The 17,102-nt window shown below is 41.4% G+C and overlaps 1 protein-coding gene across 10 annotated transcripts in view; it reads left to right on the top strand.

The window, feature by feature from the left end:
- Positions 1-17,102, top strand: part of PIKFYVE (phosphoinositide kinase, FYVE-type zinc finger containing) — a 70,759-nt gene that overhangs the window by 32,309 nt on the left and 21,348 nt on the right. For 9 of the 10 annotated variants that reach the window (XM_075153380.1, XM_075153378.1, XM_075153383.1 and 6 more), the window contains 11 exons: positions 529-591; positions 2,640-2,769; positions 3,115-3,295; positions 4,644-4,718; positions 5,386-5,493; positions 7,341-7,481; positions 8,180-8,306; positions 9,488-10,671; positions 12,134-12,234; positions 14,023-14,094; positions 15,690-15,861. In XM_075153380.1, coding sequence (XP_075009481.1) covers positions 529-591; positions 2,640-2,769; positions 3,115-3,295; positions 4,644-4,718; positions 5,386-5,493; positions 7,341-7,481; positions 8,180-8,306; positions 9,488-10,671; positions 12,134-12,234; positions 14,023-14,094; positions 15,690-15,861 — 2,354 coding nt within the window. The remainder of the gene's footprint in view (positions 1-528; positions 592-2,639; positions 2,770-3,114; positions 3,296-4,643; positions 4,719-5,385; positions 5,494-7,340; positions 7,482-8,179; positions 8,307-9,487; positions 10,672-12,133; positions 12,235-14,022; positions 14,095-15,689; positions 15,862-17,102) is intronic. The other variant, XM_075153379.1, reaches the window with a different exon arrangement.

Below are 17,102 nucleotides of genomic sequence, written 5' to 3'. Positions count from 1 at the left end.
TTGAAAGGCAGGCTGTCTTTTGTTTCCCTCACTGTGTGAGATAAATCTTATGGCTGGTCTCTCCCTCCGTCTGAGATACTTCATTGAAGCGTGAGAGCAAAATGGCTGCTGAAGCTGCATTTTTTAGACCAGAGTGAGGAGGCCGTTCCCTCTCTGGACATTCGCACGGTGTCTGCTTGCAGCTTAACACATTTGTATTCAGATTAGAAAAGTGTGGTGTGGGTCAGTTGGAAAAGCAGACTCTGAACTCCTAGTTCAGTCTTTGCTAGTGTCTACTTTGTTTGTTTTGTTTCTTCACAGTAATAAGTACTATTTTCTTGTTGTCTTAGAACTTTTTGATAGAACAAGAATGAGAGGATATTCTTGTCTTGACCACTCATCAAGCTGTTGCTAAATTGGTGACTAAACACTTAGATGAGTAATGCTGCTTCTTCTGGTGTGGGCGTGTACATCGTAATTATATGGGCGCACCAGTGTAACCTGTCATTTTTTTGTCTCCGCCTATCTCCCTCTTCTTTCTTCTTTCAGAGTACTTGAATCCTGAAAACGGAGGGCAGCAGATGTTCTCTATAAGTGATGCTTTTATTAAAGGTAAGGAGAAACTTCAAATGTTGCTGTTGTGCGGTTTTAATATAATGATGAAGACTCCTCAATACTCCTTTAATAGGGCATTGACCCTTTAGAAATATTTACTTGACAGTAAATCTGAACTTATTTGTGGCAAAACCGATATATAAATTATACTCTAACTTTGAATGCACTTTCAAGCTTAAATTTCTTTCACTTCTCAGATTTCTTCATTCAAAAGAACTCAAAGAAAAGCTTTTACTTTTTTTTTTTAAATAAGTGTAAGTGGCAAGTCTGTTCACAACTTCCCCACCCACAAACTTACATAACAGATACCGATTTTAACTTTCTGTGCAAGCAAATGAAGATGTGATACGATTAATTGCACTGCTTCTACAGAGTACCTTAAAGCTTCATCTCTCAAATCTTTCTGGGTTTCCTGTCGTCACCACCACTACTGCTTCTGAAATGAAAGGCCATTAGAAATAGTTGCAAGTTTTAAAACCCATGTGCCTTCCAATATCGTGGCCAGGTGCACTTGTGGGCTTTTTTCTTCCATTTAATGCTATTGATTTTGGTGAGGTCGTAAGAGGAGGAAATAAGGGGGAAACCCCAATGTCTGTGCAGCCAGAAAGATAAAGTCTCCAATTAAACTGATGCATAGTTTTTAACTGAGCTTTTGCAGGAGAAAGGAAAGGGGAAAAAACAGTGTAACTTCTGTGAATCTTCTACACAGCTAATTTTGGGTATGGAGCATCTGGAAGAACTTAATTGTTGCTTTTAAAGAGTGTGGGTTTTTTTTTTCCCAGTAGTCCTGCTCAGATTACTATTATATAAGATTTTGCAGTTGTATCATGCACTCTGAGGAGTTTCAAGCTTGAACTCTAAAGGCTTAAGTACTTGCTGATGAAAATGTATACACTACTAGCATAAATGACTTATAGTCAGCCATTATGAGAATGGGGAAGTTATAAACTATAATATCATAGTACCTATATGGGAAATAATCTAATAACTCTTTCAAAGCACAGAAAGCTGTGCTGAAATAACCTCTAATCTTAGAACTGTTCTGTTTTGCAGTACCAAGGAGTTACTACACAATATAGTGATTGAAAGCAGCAGGCCTGCTCCAAGTGAGGACTGTTTTATACCGTTGAAACATGCTTTCTGTTTCTAAAACCAGAAATGGCTATAGTTCTTGCTGACATTTAGGATTTAAAAAATTGTATTCAGTGGATAGAGCCTTCATTGGTATCCTGTTTATTGTAGCGGAGAGATACCTGTGTATATGATGGTTAGGTGGATGGAGGTGAGAAGATTGAAAAGCTTGTGCCACTTTCGTGACAGAAGATCCTTGAGAATTCTGTAGTATTAAATATTGTGACATAGGCTAGATGAACCAGCCTGCTGACAGGTCCTTCTGCACCTGAGCAGCAAAGAGGTGGTGTGTGGGATCAGGGCTGCAAGTCACATCAAGGTTCTAAAGTCTGACATATGAATTGGTAGCATAGCATTTCTTTAAAATATGTTTGGGAGATGTGCTAAACAAGGCCTTTACCAAGATATTTTTGATACTTGTGCTACAACCTGAATTAAATAAGTAGATCTTTTAATGCCACTTATACATAGATGTCGTCAAAGCAGCAGGTTGTTGTGGATCAAATTAGTGCCTTTGACCAATGTTCTGAGTCTAAAAGGCATTATGATTATGAATTGTGAATATACATGATATTTGGAATTTGCTCCTTATTTATAGGCAAAACTGGGATATAAGATTTTTTTTTTTACTTGTCTTAACAAACTTGGTAATAATTAAATTCCAGAAGAGAAAACAGTCTGCTCTATACTGGCAGTACAAGAATTTTAGTAGCTCACTTTTCCTTTGTACACTCACCACTGTTATACTCAATACTGTTTGCATCATGTTACCATGACGTCTAGCTCAAACTTAGTATTTCAAGAGGCTTAGACTTATGTCTTAGTAAATTCTTTCCTTTTCAAAGTAGCCTTTCAGAAAGACACAGGCTTTCAACTGTGACCTTATATTAACAAGGCCTGTTTGTCTCTTGCAGAGTCATTATTCAACAGGAGGGTGGAGGAGAAGTCCAAAGAACTCTTTTTCACGCCCCTAGGCTGGCACCACAGCAATCTGGATCTGCTAAGAGAAGAGAATGGGGAGAAACAAGCCATGGAAAGGCTGCTGTAAGAAACATGTAGAAAAAGGAATTTGAGTATCTTGAGTAAAAAATTCCTGAAGCCCCTCTATTCCACCAGCTTTCAGTGGGACTTGATTTACGGTGGACGATACAAGGAACTCATTTGCATTAAGAAAACAGCATTTTTACAGTACATTTTGATTGCTTTTTTCCCCTGTGATTTTTATATATTGAAGTACCAGAGTTGACTGTAGAATGTTCTAAGCAGCTGTTCCTTCAGAGGACTTCCTGCACTGTAAATGCAGAAATTTACTTCTGAAATGTGACTTCAGCTAATCACTGCTCTGTATTTTTCTCACGAGAAATCTTATTTGTTTTGCCTTTTTTACAGGTCTGCTAATCATAACCACATGATGGCACTGCTTCAGCAGCTTCTGTACAATGAGTCCCTGTCACTGTCCTGGAGGGATATCATTGTACCTGTGGTCTGCCAGGTAGTTCAAACTGTACGGCCTGATGTCAAGAACAGAGATGATGATATGGATATCCGCCAGTTTGTCCACATCAAAAAAGTAAGTTTCAAACAGTGGATGTAGGGAAACAAAAGGATGCAGCTGCTGGCAGCACCCGTTGTTCAAAGAGAAGAGTCCCCTTCCCACTGCCCCCAGCATGTTCAGTGGTGTAATTGGCCAACATGGCCTTTGGATAAGGTGGGGTTCTAGGAAAAAGTTGCACAGAAGGAACTTTGAAAGGAACTTTCACATCCTGTGAAAGGTGCTTTAATGCCCTGGAGCTGACCTCTTCTTCTAGGCTGCAGAAGGTAGCAAAGAGCAACATCTCTGTAATGACTTGCTTCCTTTTTTGGTTTCTACTTGTTTTGTGCTTGGATTGGAGATGTACTGAATGCTGGATAAGTAGCTTGCAGGACTCTGTGTAGCAATCTACTGCCCTATAACTATCCATTATGGAGGGTTGAACTGCTCTCATGCCAAGTGCAACGACTTTCTTCAGGAGGAAAACTTAATTGTTATGGGATGGTGCATCCAGTTCTGCCAGTTGGCCAAGTGTTGACATTGTCGAACTGTAAGGCTGGAGTTGTGGCATGCAGAGTTTGTTCTGAGAGGCTGATGTGAAACTAACATCCAAGGAACTAGTGTGACTGAGGATCAAAGGCTCGGGCTTATTTTTCTTTGGCAAAATTCACCTCAGGAGGCCTCTTTTGTTTGGAAGCCATGTAAGATATGTGGAGACCCGTATGGTTCTGGTGATAGCTCTGTGGCATCTCTTCAGGCAGCATCAGTTGTTGCTGCCTCTCCTGAAACTCTAGTTCAACGAGCAGATGTTCAGAGGTGAAAGCTCTTTGTAGCTGTCTGCTGTTTCCACATGCTGATAACAGAAATGTCCTCTGAAACACGTTATTCAGAAGCTTGTTTCATGTTGTTTATTACTCCTGTGATTTGGTTGTGACTGTAGACACAGCAGTCAAGTGTTTGATGCGTTCAAATAGTAGGTAGAGGTTTGCTTGGTTTTCTTCCTTCCCCCTCTTCCCACCCTTTCCTTTCCTTGCAATTTGTTTGTTAGTGGCAGTGGCATGTGCAAAGGCATGTGCTCCCCATGGCCTATAGAAGTTAGGTTCCCTTATTATCTTCCAGAGTGTACCCAGTTTAACAAACATGCATCTCTTGGGAGGGGCGTAGAAATCCTGGAACTTAGTACTTTTTTTCATGTTGTTCTTAGTTTGCCAGACCTTAAAGGAAAAGAGTTGTGTGTCCAGCATGACTGTATCTGATCTTTCATCTGATAATTGAGGGTGTAGCTGAAGCTTGCACATCAGCTACAATAGGTATTCTATGTATTAGGTTTACTGCATTAGAAGTTATGGGAGTGTATGAGTTCTAAAAATGTTTTTTCCTTTATTAGATCCCTGGTGGAAAGAAATTTGACTCCATGGTGGTGAATGGATTTGTTTGCACTAAGAACGTTGCACACAAAAAGGTAATGCAGGCTTGATTAATCAAGTGCTGGCTGTAGTGCATGCTGAGGAAACAAGTGTGCTGTGACTTCCTTTTTGTGTTGTGAAGTTTCTCTCACCACTCAGGAGGTTTGCGAGCTTTCTCTAGTTTGAGACCCTAAACAAGAATGGCTTTTAAAACATTTATTTTCCAAGCTGCTTTCTTTTAACCTAGAGATTCTAGGGGCGGAAGCTTTCCTCATGCATGTATAGAAAAACATCCTTTCCACCCCTACCACCCCAGAAAGCATCTAATAATTACCCCAAGTTTTAGCCAGAAAAAGGCATTTGTGGTTCTGACTTACGACAATGTACTAAAGTGCACCTTTAAATAAGGGAGGAGGTCAAGGTAGACGTGATCTGGATGGAGGCTCCAAAGCGTAGCAAGACGTCGGGGTTTTTGGGGGTGACTGTAGAAACCTCTAGCATTGTACTCTTACTGGACAGTAGCTGTGAAATTCCAACAACTGGGTGTAACATCTTCATAACAAGGAAGAATGTGTAGTTGGGTCTGCAGGGCGGGGATAGTTGAGACACTTTTTAGGAGGGAAAAAAAAATGAATCATGGGAAGTCTGTCTTTTTTTCTTGTGCACTTTTTCCCCTTCCAGGTGTTTGCATTTTTGTTTTAACTATTTTTGTGTCTGTCTTAGATGAACTCTTGCTTAAAAAATCCCAAAATTCTTCTGCTGAAGTGCTCAATTGAGTACCTCTATCGAGAAGAAACAAAGTTTACCTGCATAGACCCTATAGTACTTCAGGTGAGAGTATGCTTTTGTTCTTGGTTAAAATTGCCTGAGGTCTAGTGATTCAAACAAAATGATCATCAGTGCACGTCTGATTTTTTCAGTGTGTAAGGTGGAGTTGAGTGAGTGGGATTGCACAGGAAAGAGAAAAATTTCCTCTTCTAGCAGCTAGCGAAGAAAACTTGTAAATACAGTACAAACTTGTAGTCTTGTGCTGAGGGTTTTTGTCATCAAGTTACATGTACTGAGATACTGAGATTATGATCGTCACAATTAAGTGCAGCATTTCAGAAAACATGTTTTGTTTTTAATGATACGCTGTATAAGGAACATACGGTTCAGAAGGTCAGAGATAGATATGGTTTAGGAGGTCAGAGATAAATATGGTTTAGGTGTGCGAAGAAATATTAGAAAAGTTAGTGTAGGTGAGGGTTAGGTTGTACCCATGTTATTTCTTGTCAGGCATGAAAAAATGGGACAACAGCCAACCTAATGAAGTGAAAAACTACAAAATGTCACTTTGGAACAGGTGCCCTGCCCCTGTGAGCAGGGCGGTGCCTTAAGTATGAAAATGCTGAAATGGATAGACCTTTTCTTTAACACACTGCATTCCTGTCTGAAAATCGGTCTTCAGGTGTTTGCCAGGATACTCGTAAGAAGGGTATTTGCTCTACTGAGCTTGGGCCATAATGTTTATTTCTGTATTTGGCTATTTCCTTAGCATGCATTTAAGACCACTTCTGTTTGGTCATTAATAGACAGGATTACAGGTGTGAAAGTTTTAGCAATAAAACTTGTCTCTGCCTAGTGAGTTGGTTTTCTAGTAAAAGCTTAAACTGAGACCTGTCCTTTCTCTGAATGAGTTAGAAGTATCTACTATACTTTCTAAATATTGGTCTCTGATTATTTCATTGTCTGCTTCAGAACATGATCATAATTGTTTGTGTATCTGCATTAAAGTCCTATAGGACAGAAAATACTACAGAAATCCGAGTTCAATTGAAAAGGTTAGCTTCTAGCAAAAGTTTTATCTTTGCTACACTAACATGAACGTTTGTGTTCTGAGGAGTGACAAACCGCTTTTGTGGTATCTCTCTCTTGCGCAGAACTTTTGAAACCTGACTGATGTGAGCTGCAATAACACAATTGAGAATACCTGGCTTGGGAAGCTGTACACTCTCTAGCAGTGGAGGCCTTTAGTTCTGATACAGTTGCAGCTCTGCTTTCTCTTTCTGTGCATGTTAATAAAAGTGTGGGAGGGATAGTGAGATGAAGCCAGAAGGTGGCCATGGTTAGAAGAGCAGTTCTGCAGTGCACAGTATTTGGGATCCCACTCCAGAAGCACTGACCCCAAGTACAGATTTAGGGACTGAGGGTCTGTGTACAGACTTGTAGAGGCATAGAGCACTGGCATACTCTCTGTGAATGGAAGTGTCTCTGAGTGCCAGCACTCAACATTAGCATGTATCTGAAGGTGGAGAACATAATATTGCAAACAGCTTTGGTTTAGGGTGCTCTAATTCTAGCACCTTTCGAACATAAAGCCTTTTTCCATGTAAGAATGTAAGGTGCATATACATATGTTTGGATTCTGCTGCAAGTCTCTTACTTCAGACTCTCGTTGGACTATATCCTCATGTGCAATTAGTGCATATAACAAATTACTGATAAACTGGGTGTTGTGCTGTGGGGGTGGGGAAATGTGCACAGTGGGCAACTGATGGTGATTTCTGGATAGCTGGTTTCCCTGTGTTATGGGAAAGGTCAGTATATAAATGAGAGAGAAAGTAGTAATAAGCATTTAAGTGTTTTTTCAGGTGGGTTTGCAGTAGTTAACTGCCATACTTTGTTCCTGTCTGCAGGAAAGGGAGTTCTTGAAGAACTATGTACAGCGGATAGTTGATGTCAGGCCTAATTTGGTCCTTGTTGAGAAGACTGTGTCCCGAATTGCCCAGGACATGCTCTTAGAGCATGGTATCACTCTGGTCATCAATGTTAAGCCGGTGAGCATTTCCTGTCAGAGTCAGACTGGGCCTTGTGATGGATGTCTGTAATTTCTCCTTGTAGCAAGCTTCCTGGAGAAAGCAAAGAGTTGTCTTATTTTCTCCTCTAACCAAACCTGGGCTCTTTTTTAATGGTACTTCTCTTCCAAGAAGGCAAGGCAGGCAAACCTAGAGAGTAACTTTTCCTCAGCTCTTCACAGCTACTCTGCTGTGTCCTCGCTTGGTAGGTCCTTGTACCCTGGCTTGGTTCTAGTTAACTCTGACTCCTATTTGTAGCAAATACTGCATGGGTCCTCAGTGATCTCCAGAGAGCCTCTCTGTCCCTGCGAGGCGGGGTGCAGAAAGCCAAAGAGAGCGGCTGTGGGAGTTGGCTGAGCTCCTGATAGCCAGCACTATGCTGAGTGCAATGTACCTCCTGGAACTTTCTTCACTTGAACAGATCCAGATATCTCCAAGGAAGGGCACAATCTTACCCCTCACCAGAAATATTTACCCAACTGCTTTTCTGAGATTCTTGTATATTGTGGGTGTGTGTTTGCGTGACTGGGTTTAACCCAGAGTTTGTGTCTCAGTGAGAGGTTTCCTGGATCATGCTGGCATTTCTGCCTGCCCCTTCTCCCCCCCCCCCCAGTTTTTTAAGAGCAAGCTAAGTGTCCTCTTTGCACTGTAGATTCTTACTGTTCTTTCCATTTTTACAGCAAGTGTTAGACCGGGTAAGTCGAATGACCCAGGGAGACTTAGTGATGTCAATGGATCAACTGTTGACCAAACCACGTTTAGGAACCTGTCATAAATTTTATATGCAAGTTTTTCAGTTGCCCAATGGTGAGTAAAGCTTGATGTGTCTTAGCCTGTGTATGTGAAGGGATAAATGCTTTGCTCCTCTTAACTACATCTGAACTGTTGGGTGCCTTGTGTGATCAAGTATTATCCTTCCTACTCATTTTTCTTTACTTTGTTACATCTTGGAACTACAGTGAACTGGCTGTGGACCAGAAAGCATCATCTTACTAAGACGAGACACACTAGATTTTAATTAGGCTGGCTTCTTCCTTCCAAACTGTTTTTTCTCTTCCCACCACCCTGGAGTTTGTCTAGTCCACCTTCCTGTTCAAAACAGGAAGGATTAATTTCAATGCAGGATCAGATTTCTCAAGGCTTTGTCAGCCAACTGTTGAAAATATTGCAGAACAGAGATTTCATAGACTGTCTGGGCACCTGTTCTGGGCTTAACCATCCTCAGCATAAAGAATTTTCCTACGTAGAAATAGAGAATCATAGAACCGCCCGGATTGGAAGGGACCTCAAAAGATCATCTGGTCCAACCTTAACATATTCAATCAAAATTTGCCTTGTTGCAATTTGTGCACACTGCCCCTTGTCCAGTCATTGTGCACCTTTGCGAAATCAGGTTCCTTTTTCTCTGTAACCCCCTTTAGGCAGTGGAAGCCTGCAAAGGAAGAAGGAAGACATGCTGCTTGACAGATTACCAGTGGTGCTGGCACACTTAAATGCTGTTGATGCAAATCTTTGTGGAGATGCAGTCTTTCCATCTCTTCCCCTTCCACCTCCCCATGTCCCCATCCAGCCTTTAAATTGCGCTCAAAATCTTGTAGGCTTTTGACTTGTAAGGATGAGCAAATGTCCCTGGGATGATAGTGGTTCTTTTGCTTCACTGCTGCAGTCTCTACAGTAATCTTAGAATACACCGTTTAGGCCAACATGTTCCATGTGGCCTTCACTTGGACTTTATGACGACTTGTTTTACAAAACAGAAGTTTTATAGCAAATGCTTGTTTTGCTTGCAAAAATAAGTTATTTTTGTATAGTGATGTGAATTTCTGCAGCTGGATTGTGCTACCAATGTTACTTGCTCTTAGTCTCTATTACAGTCTTTTCAGTGTGTGAGATACCTAAGAGCAGGTTAACTGTAGTTGTCATCCTAACTCCTATGGTTTGGTTGTTTGTTTGTTTGTTTTTGTTTTGTTTTTTTTTTCTTCTTCTAGATCAGACAAAAACCTTGATGTTCTTTGAAGGGTGTCCCCAGCACCTGGGTTGCACTATCAAGTTGTGTGGTGCTGCAGAGTACGAGCTGGCCCGTGTGAAAGAGATTCTGATCTTCATGGTCTGTGTGGCTTATCATTCCCAGTTGGAAATCTCTTTCCTTATGGATGAGTTTGCCATGCCCCCTACTCTGACCAAAAACACCTCCTTTCACTCCCTTATTGAGGAGCCAGGAGATGAAAACGAACAACAGAACCTCTTCAATGGCGAGGATTTCAGCACAGCAGTCAGAGACATTGAACTATCCTCTGAAAAGCTGCCTGTAATTTCTGAGTCAGTGTCCTCTGAGGTCAGCTTGCTTGAACAAAGAGGTTTATTTGAGAGAGGTGACCAAGAGAACAGTCAACTGGAAACGGCGTCCTCAAAACAGCAAGAGCACCACAAAGTGGAGTCACCATTTCCAGTGTTCAACTCTGTACCTCCTGCAATACCTGAAATGTCCCTGCTGCCCCTCCATGGCATGGACCAGCACTTGGTCACTCTGGATAGCCAGACACTAGAGCCTCTTCAACAGGCAGATGATCTGCAGGAGTCCAAGAGTCAGATGAGAGTTTTCAGAGACCCCCTCCAGGATGATACTGGTTTATATGTCACAGAAGAGGTAACTTCTTCTGAGGATCGTCTCAAGACTTACTCTGCAGCATTTAAGCAGGAGTTGAAAGATGTCATTCTCTGTATTTCTCCTGTGATGATGTTCCGTGAACCATTTCTTTTGACTGAAAAAGGTATGAGGTGCCCTGCCCGGGAATACTTCCCTGAGCAAGTTTATTGGTCTCCTCTCCTCAATAAGGAATACAAGGAGTTGGAGAGCAGAAGGAAGAGACAATTATTGCGGGATCTTTCTGGACTACAAGGGATGAATGGGAGTATCCAAGCCAAGGCTATCCAAATCTTACCTTCTCACGAGTTGGTTAATACTAGAATAGCAGAACATCTAGGTGATAGCCAGAGCTTAGCCAGAATGCTGGCTGACTATCGGGCCAGAGGAGGGAGGATACTACAGAAAAGCACAGATCCCTTTGCCCAAAGTAAGGATGTGTCTGGTGTCCCTGCTGGAAAAACTGGGTGCAGAACTGAAGAGGATGAGAAGGGACTGGCTCAGACTGAATCCTCATGGTCTCATAAGGTAAGATTCAAAGCTGAAAACCCAGGTTACATCAGCATCAGTTTCTCCTAGTAATACAGAAGGTGTAGTGTCTCATATTAAATGTTAAACCAGTTTTGTGTGGTGGTTTTTTTGTTGTTGTGGGGTTTTGGGGTTTGTTTTTTTTTTTGACTGGTCAAAACTGCATTTTAGGTTGCAGTGCTCTGGGTACTTAAACAAGTCAATATAACCAGGGACTATGTGGATATAAGAAAGCAGAACAAGAGACTGACTGCAAAATTTTCCTGAGAAGGGAAGAGGTGGTGAGACTCTACTTTCTGAGAAATGCAGAAAGTCAGCCAAGAATCAGTGTATTACATTGCCTGTCAGCTCAGCTGTACATGAATGATTCCTGAAAATGAGTACATGAAGGGGGAGCAAACTTAAAGAAGTTGTTTCTGAAACTGAGCTTTCTTGCTGCTTGTATTGGTGATTTCTGAAAGTGTAATATTTTCATTTTCAGAGGGCTTAATGTCATGGAAACAGCAGTAGGCTGTAATTAAAGTATTTCACTCTTTGTAAAAGTTTGTAAAAGTAAAAGATCTGAAGAAATGTCAGAATCTCATAATGGAGGGGGGGAATCTTCTTTGAAATTTCAAAGCAAGGCAGTATGTGCTTGTAATCAAAATATTTAAAGTTTTGGGAAACTGCCATGAAAGCAACTAATTTTTATCTGAGGAAAAGGATCTTGGGACTTTCTTGAACTGGAAGGTGCTCAGGAAAAAAGTCTATGAACAAGAGTAGCAGAACTAATCTCTTAAAATAGTCAAATATTTTGGTCCCTGAGCCAATCAGTCCCCAAGTTCATGAGCAGAAATCACTTTTTAATGGGTGCTTAAATGCAAATCTGTGTAGCTTCACAGGCCATAATCTTATGAACTGGAGGACTAGCCCTTGCTCTGGACCAGACTGATTGATGCTGTTTTAAATTTATTCAGTGATCAAAGAAAAGTATTTGGTAACTTCATAGTTCTGTAGGGCGTGGAAGGGGAAACAGCTCCATTCCAGCAGCAGCGTGGTAAATCTCTTCACAGAGGACAGAAAGTTGGAAGTCTTTCTATAGCTTGAATGAGTAATTGAGGTATAATATATTGGCAGAGTTTTGACTCCAAGGTGTCTTAAACTGTACAGTGCTTTGGAGACTCTGGATGTTTGTCTCATCGCTTTTGTTGTTTACTGTTTCCCTTAGCTTCCTTTCCACAGAAGCACATGCGTGTGCATTGGTTTCATTTTGCATATTAGTTACACTGTTCTAAAAATGGCAGTTAGCAATTATACATGGTACAAGTCTACCTGAAGCGCAGAGATAATGCAAGGTTAATCTGTACAAAAGGAGCAGAGATTGGTCTGTAAATAACACTACTAGAATAGGATTTTGTCATCAGGAGTTGTGTGTGGATGGAGGTGTCTGTAACCAGTAAATGGGTTGTTTTCTCTCTACCAGGTGGATTGCCTGAGTCCAGTAAACCATCAGAGGCTCTGTGTTCTCTTCAGTAGCTCTTCTGCTCAGTCCAGCAATGCTCCAAGTGCCTGTGTTAGCCCCTGGTATGAAAACTACTCTTCTACAGCTTGTATAGTTGCTATCTTTTTTCCTAAGTCAAGGTCAGTGCTCACCTCATAGCGGTATTTCTTTGAGGACTCCTTGGTAGGTTGTGCCCATCCTGTAACAGGAACTGTTGCCAAAAGAATTTTGTCTTGCCTGGTCAGGTGGATCCATAGCAGTATCCCATAGCCTTTGTAATCCCCAAGGCATGAATCATAGAGTCATAGAATCGTTAAGGTTGGAAAAGACCTCTAAGATCATCGAGTCCAACCATCAACCCAACACCACCATGCTCACTAAACTATGTCCCTAAGTGCCTCATCTACACGTCTTTTAAATACTTCCAGGGATGGTGACTCAACCACTTCCCTGGGCAGCCTGTTCCAATGCCTGACCACTCTTTCAGTAGAGAAATTTCTCCTAATGTCCAGTCTAAACCTCCCTTGGCGCAACTTGAGGCCATTTCCTCTCGTCCTATTGCTTGTTAGTTGGGAGAAGAGACCAACATCCACCTCACTACAAGCTCCTTTCAGGTAGTTGTAGAGCGTGATGAGGTTTCCCCTCAGCCTCCTCTTCTCCAGACTAAACAGTCCCAGTTCCCTCAGTCGCTTCTCATAAGACTTGTTCTCCAGACCCTTCACCAGCTTCGTTGCCCTCCTCTGGACACGCTCCAGCACCTCCATGTCCTTCTTGTAGTGAGGGGCCCAGAACTGAACACAGTATTCGAGGTGCGGCCTCACCAGTGCCGAGTACAGGGGCACGATCACCTCCCTGCTCCTGCTGGCCACACTACTTCTGATACAGGCCAGGATGTTGTTGGCCTTCTTGGCCACCAGGGCACACTGCCCAGCCTAAATGAGAAAGCCCAGCCTAAAACTAAATGCTTTAGTTGGTCCTTTCACTGCAGAGTAATGTACGTGTGGAGAGGGCACTGCATGCAGTCTTGTGGGGAAGAGTTAGTGTATATGAACACAGAAGAATGTCCAAGCCCAAAAATAAGACTTGAGAGAATCTCAGAATACTGCTAGATTGTATTATCTGGGAGAGGCATTTGAATATAGTGCTATCTTTCTCATATTATAGTCACTGGCGTTAAGAGCTTTAACTGTATTTCCAGCTTAGGGGGCTGTAATTTGTTAATTGTGTGCAACTTATGACATGCTTCTAGCTCTACTAAACAGGACAGGTCTTGATGTTTCGTCATCTAGCTCAGGTGAAAATACAGAGATGGGTCTCTTACAGGGAACCAAAGAAGGTGGTGATAAGCTCATTAAACAGCAACAATAAGAGGATGTAAATTACTTATATTAGAGATGTCTGAATTGTGATACTTAAACTGATACTTACACATTTTAAGTGGCTTGGTCACCTTAGGTTCTGAGAAAACAAAAGTTGCTATTAAATCTTCTAGAAAAGTAAAGTTTTCTTAAGGCTTTTTTCATCTTGTGGGATGTACCCTTTCTGTAACTGCTTAAATGTTAGTGTTTGAGGCTTCAAGCTGTCTTGACTTTTGTGCCTAGATATTCTTGAACATGATCTTCAAAAATGCAGTTGAATTGTATTCGACTTTTAAATATTAAGTTTAAAGTTGTTCTAGTAGGTCTCCGATCTCATTATTAGCAAAATTGACAGCAGGGATCTAGAAAGGGTAGTCAAGAGGAAAAAAAGCCTTTGAAGGTATACAGGGCTGAAAACAAACCAGCATGGGTGCGGATCTGTGCACCTAAAGGGGATTGCACAGCTAACAGTGGCAGCATCCACCCTCTAAAGCTTTTCTTTCTCTGCTTTAGGATTGTGACCATGGAGTTCTATGGGAAAAATGACCTGACTCTAGGGATTTTTCTGGAGCGCTACTGTTTCAGGTGAGGAGGAGCTTATTCTAAATCTCATTCTAAACAAAACTAAAGCTTTTGATAGCTCTGTGAGGTTGACCTGCTGCCCTTTTCACAGACTCTACTTCCTGTGCACTTAGGAAACTAGCATGCAAGTCTGCAGAGCCGGTTGTGTCCTAGTAAAGCTTACCACTTAAATCTGTTGCTCCCTTTGCTTTATTATCATGCGGTAGTGAAACAGGAGCTGGATTTAAGAATTCACTTCTTACAAGCAAATACATCCACTGCTTTCCCACTTCAGCCCTGTCCCTCTTATTTCCTTTAATGATGAAGTGGAACAGATTACAAAACAAGAATTACAAGTTCATAAAGACAAATGTGTTCACTTAGCACTTTCTTGTAGCTATTAGGGCTTTAAGGACCTAGTTAAGAGTCTGAGTATGTATTCCAAATGGCTCTTTTTCAAGACAAGCAACTGTACTGATCACCATTTTCTGAGATTCTTATTGGAACTTTCATATGAGTTCTGGAAAAAAACTACTCCTTTAGTGTTATCTGAATGTCTCAGAGTAAGGCTTTGTCTTATCTGCAAGGTGGCTGATGTAAATGGTCCAGAACACTTTTAGCTCTGGTAAAGTACTGTGTAATTTATTTCTGCTGACAGAGGTGCAAGTTGATACATTTCAGTAATAACCAGTACTGCCAGAACCCCATACAGAGTCTCAGCAGGCTGTGAAGCTGGATAGGTAGCCTGTGGCTCCTCAAAAGACAAGATTACTCTGTTCTCTCCACTGGCCACCTGCAGTAGCAAAATGCTCTTCATGTTCAGCCTTCTCTGGAGGAACAAGTATTTCTCCATGTGCTGATCAATGAGGAGGAGGAGCATAGCTGCACACTTTTAAGTTCTTTTTTTTTTCTCTGCTGACTAGCTAGTGTGTGCTAAAGTGTCAATCTCCATAGTTTCAGTAATTAAAATTCCTTTTTTTTCCATATGAGCAAGGAGGATCTGGGCTTTTTTAGGTTCTTTCTGTTTTTGAAGAATTCCCTATTTCACTTTGGTACCTAAACAATTCAGCTTTTATTTTTCTGATGTCAGTCTCCTCCCTGACTTAAAAGAAACCCATCCAAACAAAGGTCTTTTTTTCTGTTCAAAGAGGTTATATGGCACTATTTTGCTCACCTCTTCCTTCAGGAGCTGAGATATTACCATTTTGAAGGCTCTTTGGCACATCTTTGTCCTCAGTAGCCTTTGCTCTGGTGCACTGCCAAAATGGTCTTCTAATTTGGTGTCAAGCACTTCCAGGTGCTTCATCCATATTTTTTGGACTATATGGAATATGTTGGTAGAAAGTGATTCATTGTAAAAAGATTGTGATAGCAACCAGTATCCAGTCACTGCTTTTGGGACCTATACAGCCTTTGCTGGCGAGGGAACTTCCCTACATGGTATTTCTAAATGAGTACGATTCACTCTGCAGAAACAGCCTTCACTAAAGGCTTAGGAAACTTTTACAGTAAAGATAAATAGTACCATGATATTAAAGGCATATTAGATATGTTGAATCAGTTCTTTAGCAGTGCCTAGCATACGATCATTCATAAGTGTTTCCATGTCTTTCGATAAGGCCTTCCTACCAATGCCCCAGCATGTTCTGTGAAACCCCAATGGTGCATCACATTCGTCGCTTTGTTCACGGGCAAGGCTGTGTGCAAATCGTGTTAAAGGAGCTGGACTCCCCGGTCCCTGGGTACCAGCACACCATTCTTACGTACTCCTGGTGTAGACTGTGCAAACAGGTAAGGATGAGGACTTAAGAATCATTGCTATTCCAATTTAATATTCCTGTTGTGACTGGCCTTGTATGGAAAGGCAGCATTTTTGAGAAAGCGCTCATCCCTGGAGCTATGGCTAAACTAGCACAAAATCTATTACTGATACAGATGTTCTCACGTATCTACAAATTCCTCTTGTAGAATTCGGGCCATTCGGGTGAAACATCTAGTGTGAGGTAGTCTTGTTGGAAAGTGTCAAACCTGGCTCTGAGAGGATAGGCTTAAGGGGAGTTGATACATTGCTGGAAACTAATTTCTGACACATGGAAAAAAAGGAGTTGCCCTCTTAGAGGTGAAGAGTATGGTCCCTTCCCTGCAGTGAATCAGTACGAGCATCAAAAGAATGTATGTATGGGGAAGGGCAGACACTGAGACCTACTGGCTTGGTAATTGGCTAAAACCACTTGGTATTCTTTGATCTGCTAATGGACTGGACAGTCTGCATTGCGTCAATGTGATGACTAGAGTTCCTTTAGTAGTCAATAGAAAGTAAGTAAAATCTTCATTAGAGGAATGATAAATTGCTTTAAAAAAAACACAGAATAGTAAGATTGTATATTATCTGAAACTTGTTCTGTAATTTAGCTAAGAAAGCATTACCAACTGGATACTCATCTCTAGCTAAACATTTTAAAACTTAAGAGCTGTCAAAGAGATGAGAATAAAACTTAATTAAAAAGATTCATGCAGTGCCTGAAACGTAAAACATCTCTATTACCCATGTGGATGACTCAATTCACCTACTTATGCTGGCTTAAACATGGGTGTTGGATTTAAAGATACCTGGGGGAAGTTAATGTAATTGCTGAAGGCAAGCCCTATGCTGCTGTGTATACACCTGTTCTATAACCTTTTATTTCTGTGTGCTCATGTAAACACTAATATGTTTGTGGCTATTAAGTATGTATAAAGTGGTGGCTACTCTAAGCTTGCAAGCACTGCTGAAGTTGAAATACACTGCAGAGCAATACCAATGTATTTGTAGCTGAAGAATCACCACGGAAAAAGTATCTGATAAAACCACTGCTGCTGACTGGGTTGCTGGAAATTGTCTCTGTGCAGAGAAATAGCATCCCAGATACGAGCTTCCATCAAGGATATGTTTGCACTCCCCCAACTTAGCGCCTGTCATCATCAACTAGCAGTTGTTGTTTATCCGATGTATAGTAACTATGTGGCCTTAGCTTTGCATAAATGCTATCTTT

The sequence above is a fragment of the Calonectris borealis genome, chromosome 6, assembly GCF_964195595.1.
Source record: "Calonectris borealis chromosome 6, bCalBor7.hap1.2, whole genome shotgun sequence".
NCBI classification, from domain to species: Eukaryota; Metazoa; Chordata; class Aves; order Procellariiformes; family Procellariidae; genus Calonectris; species Calonectris borealis.
The sequence above is the reverse complement of the archived record's forward strand: the minus strand, read 5'-3'. Positions and strand labels throughout refer to the sequence as shown.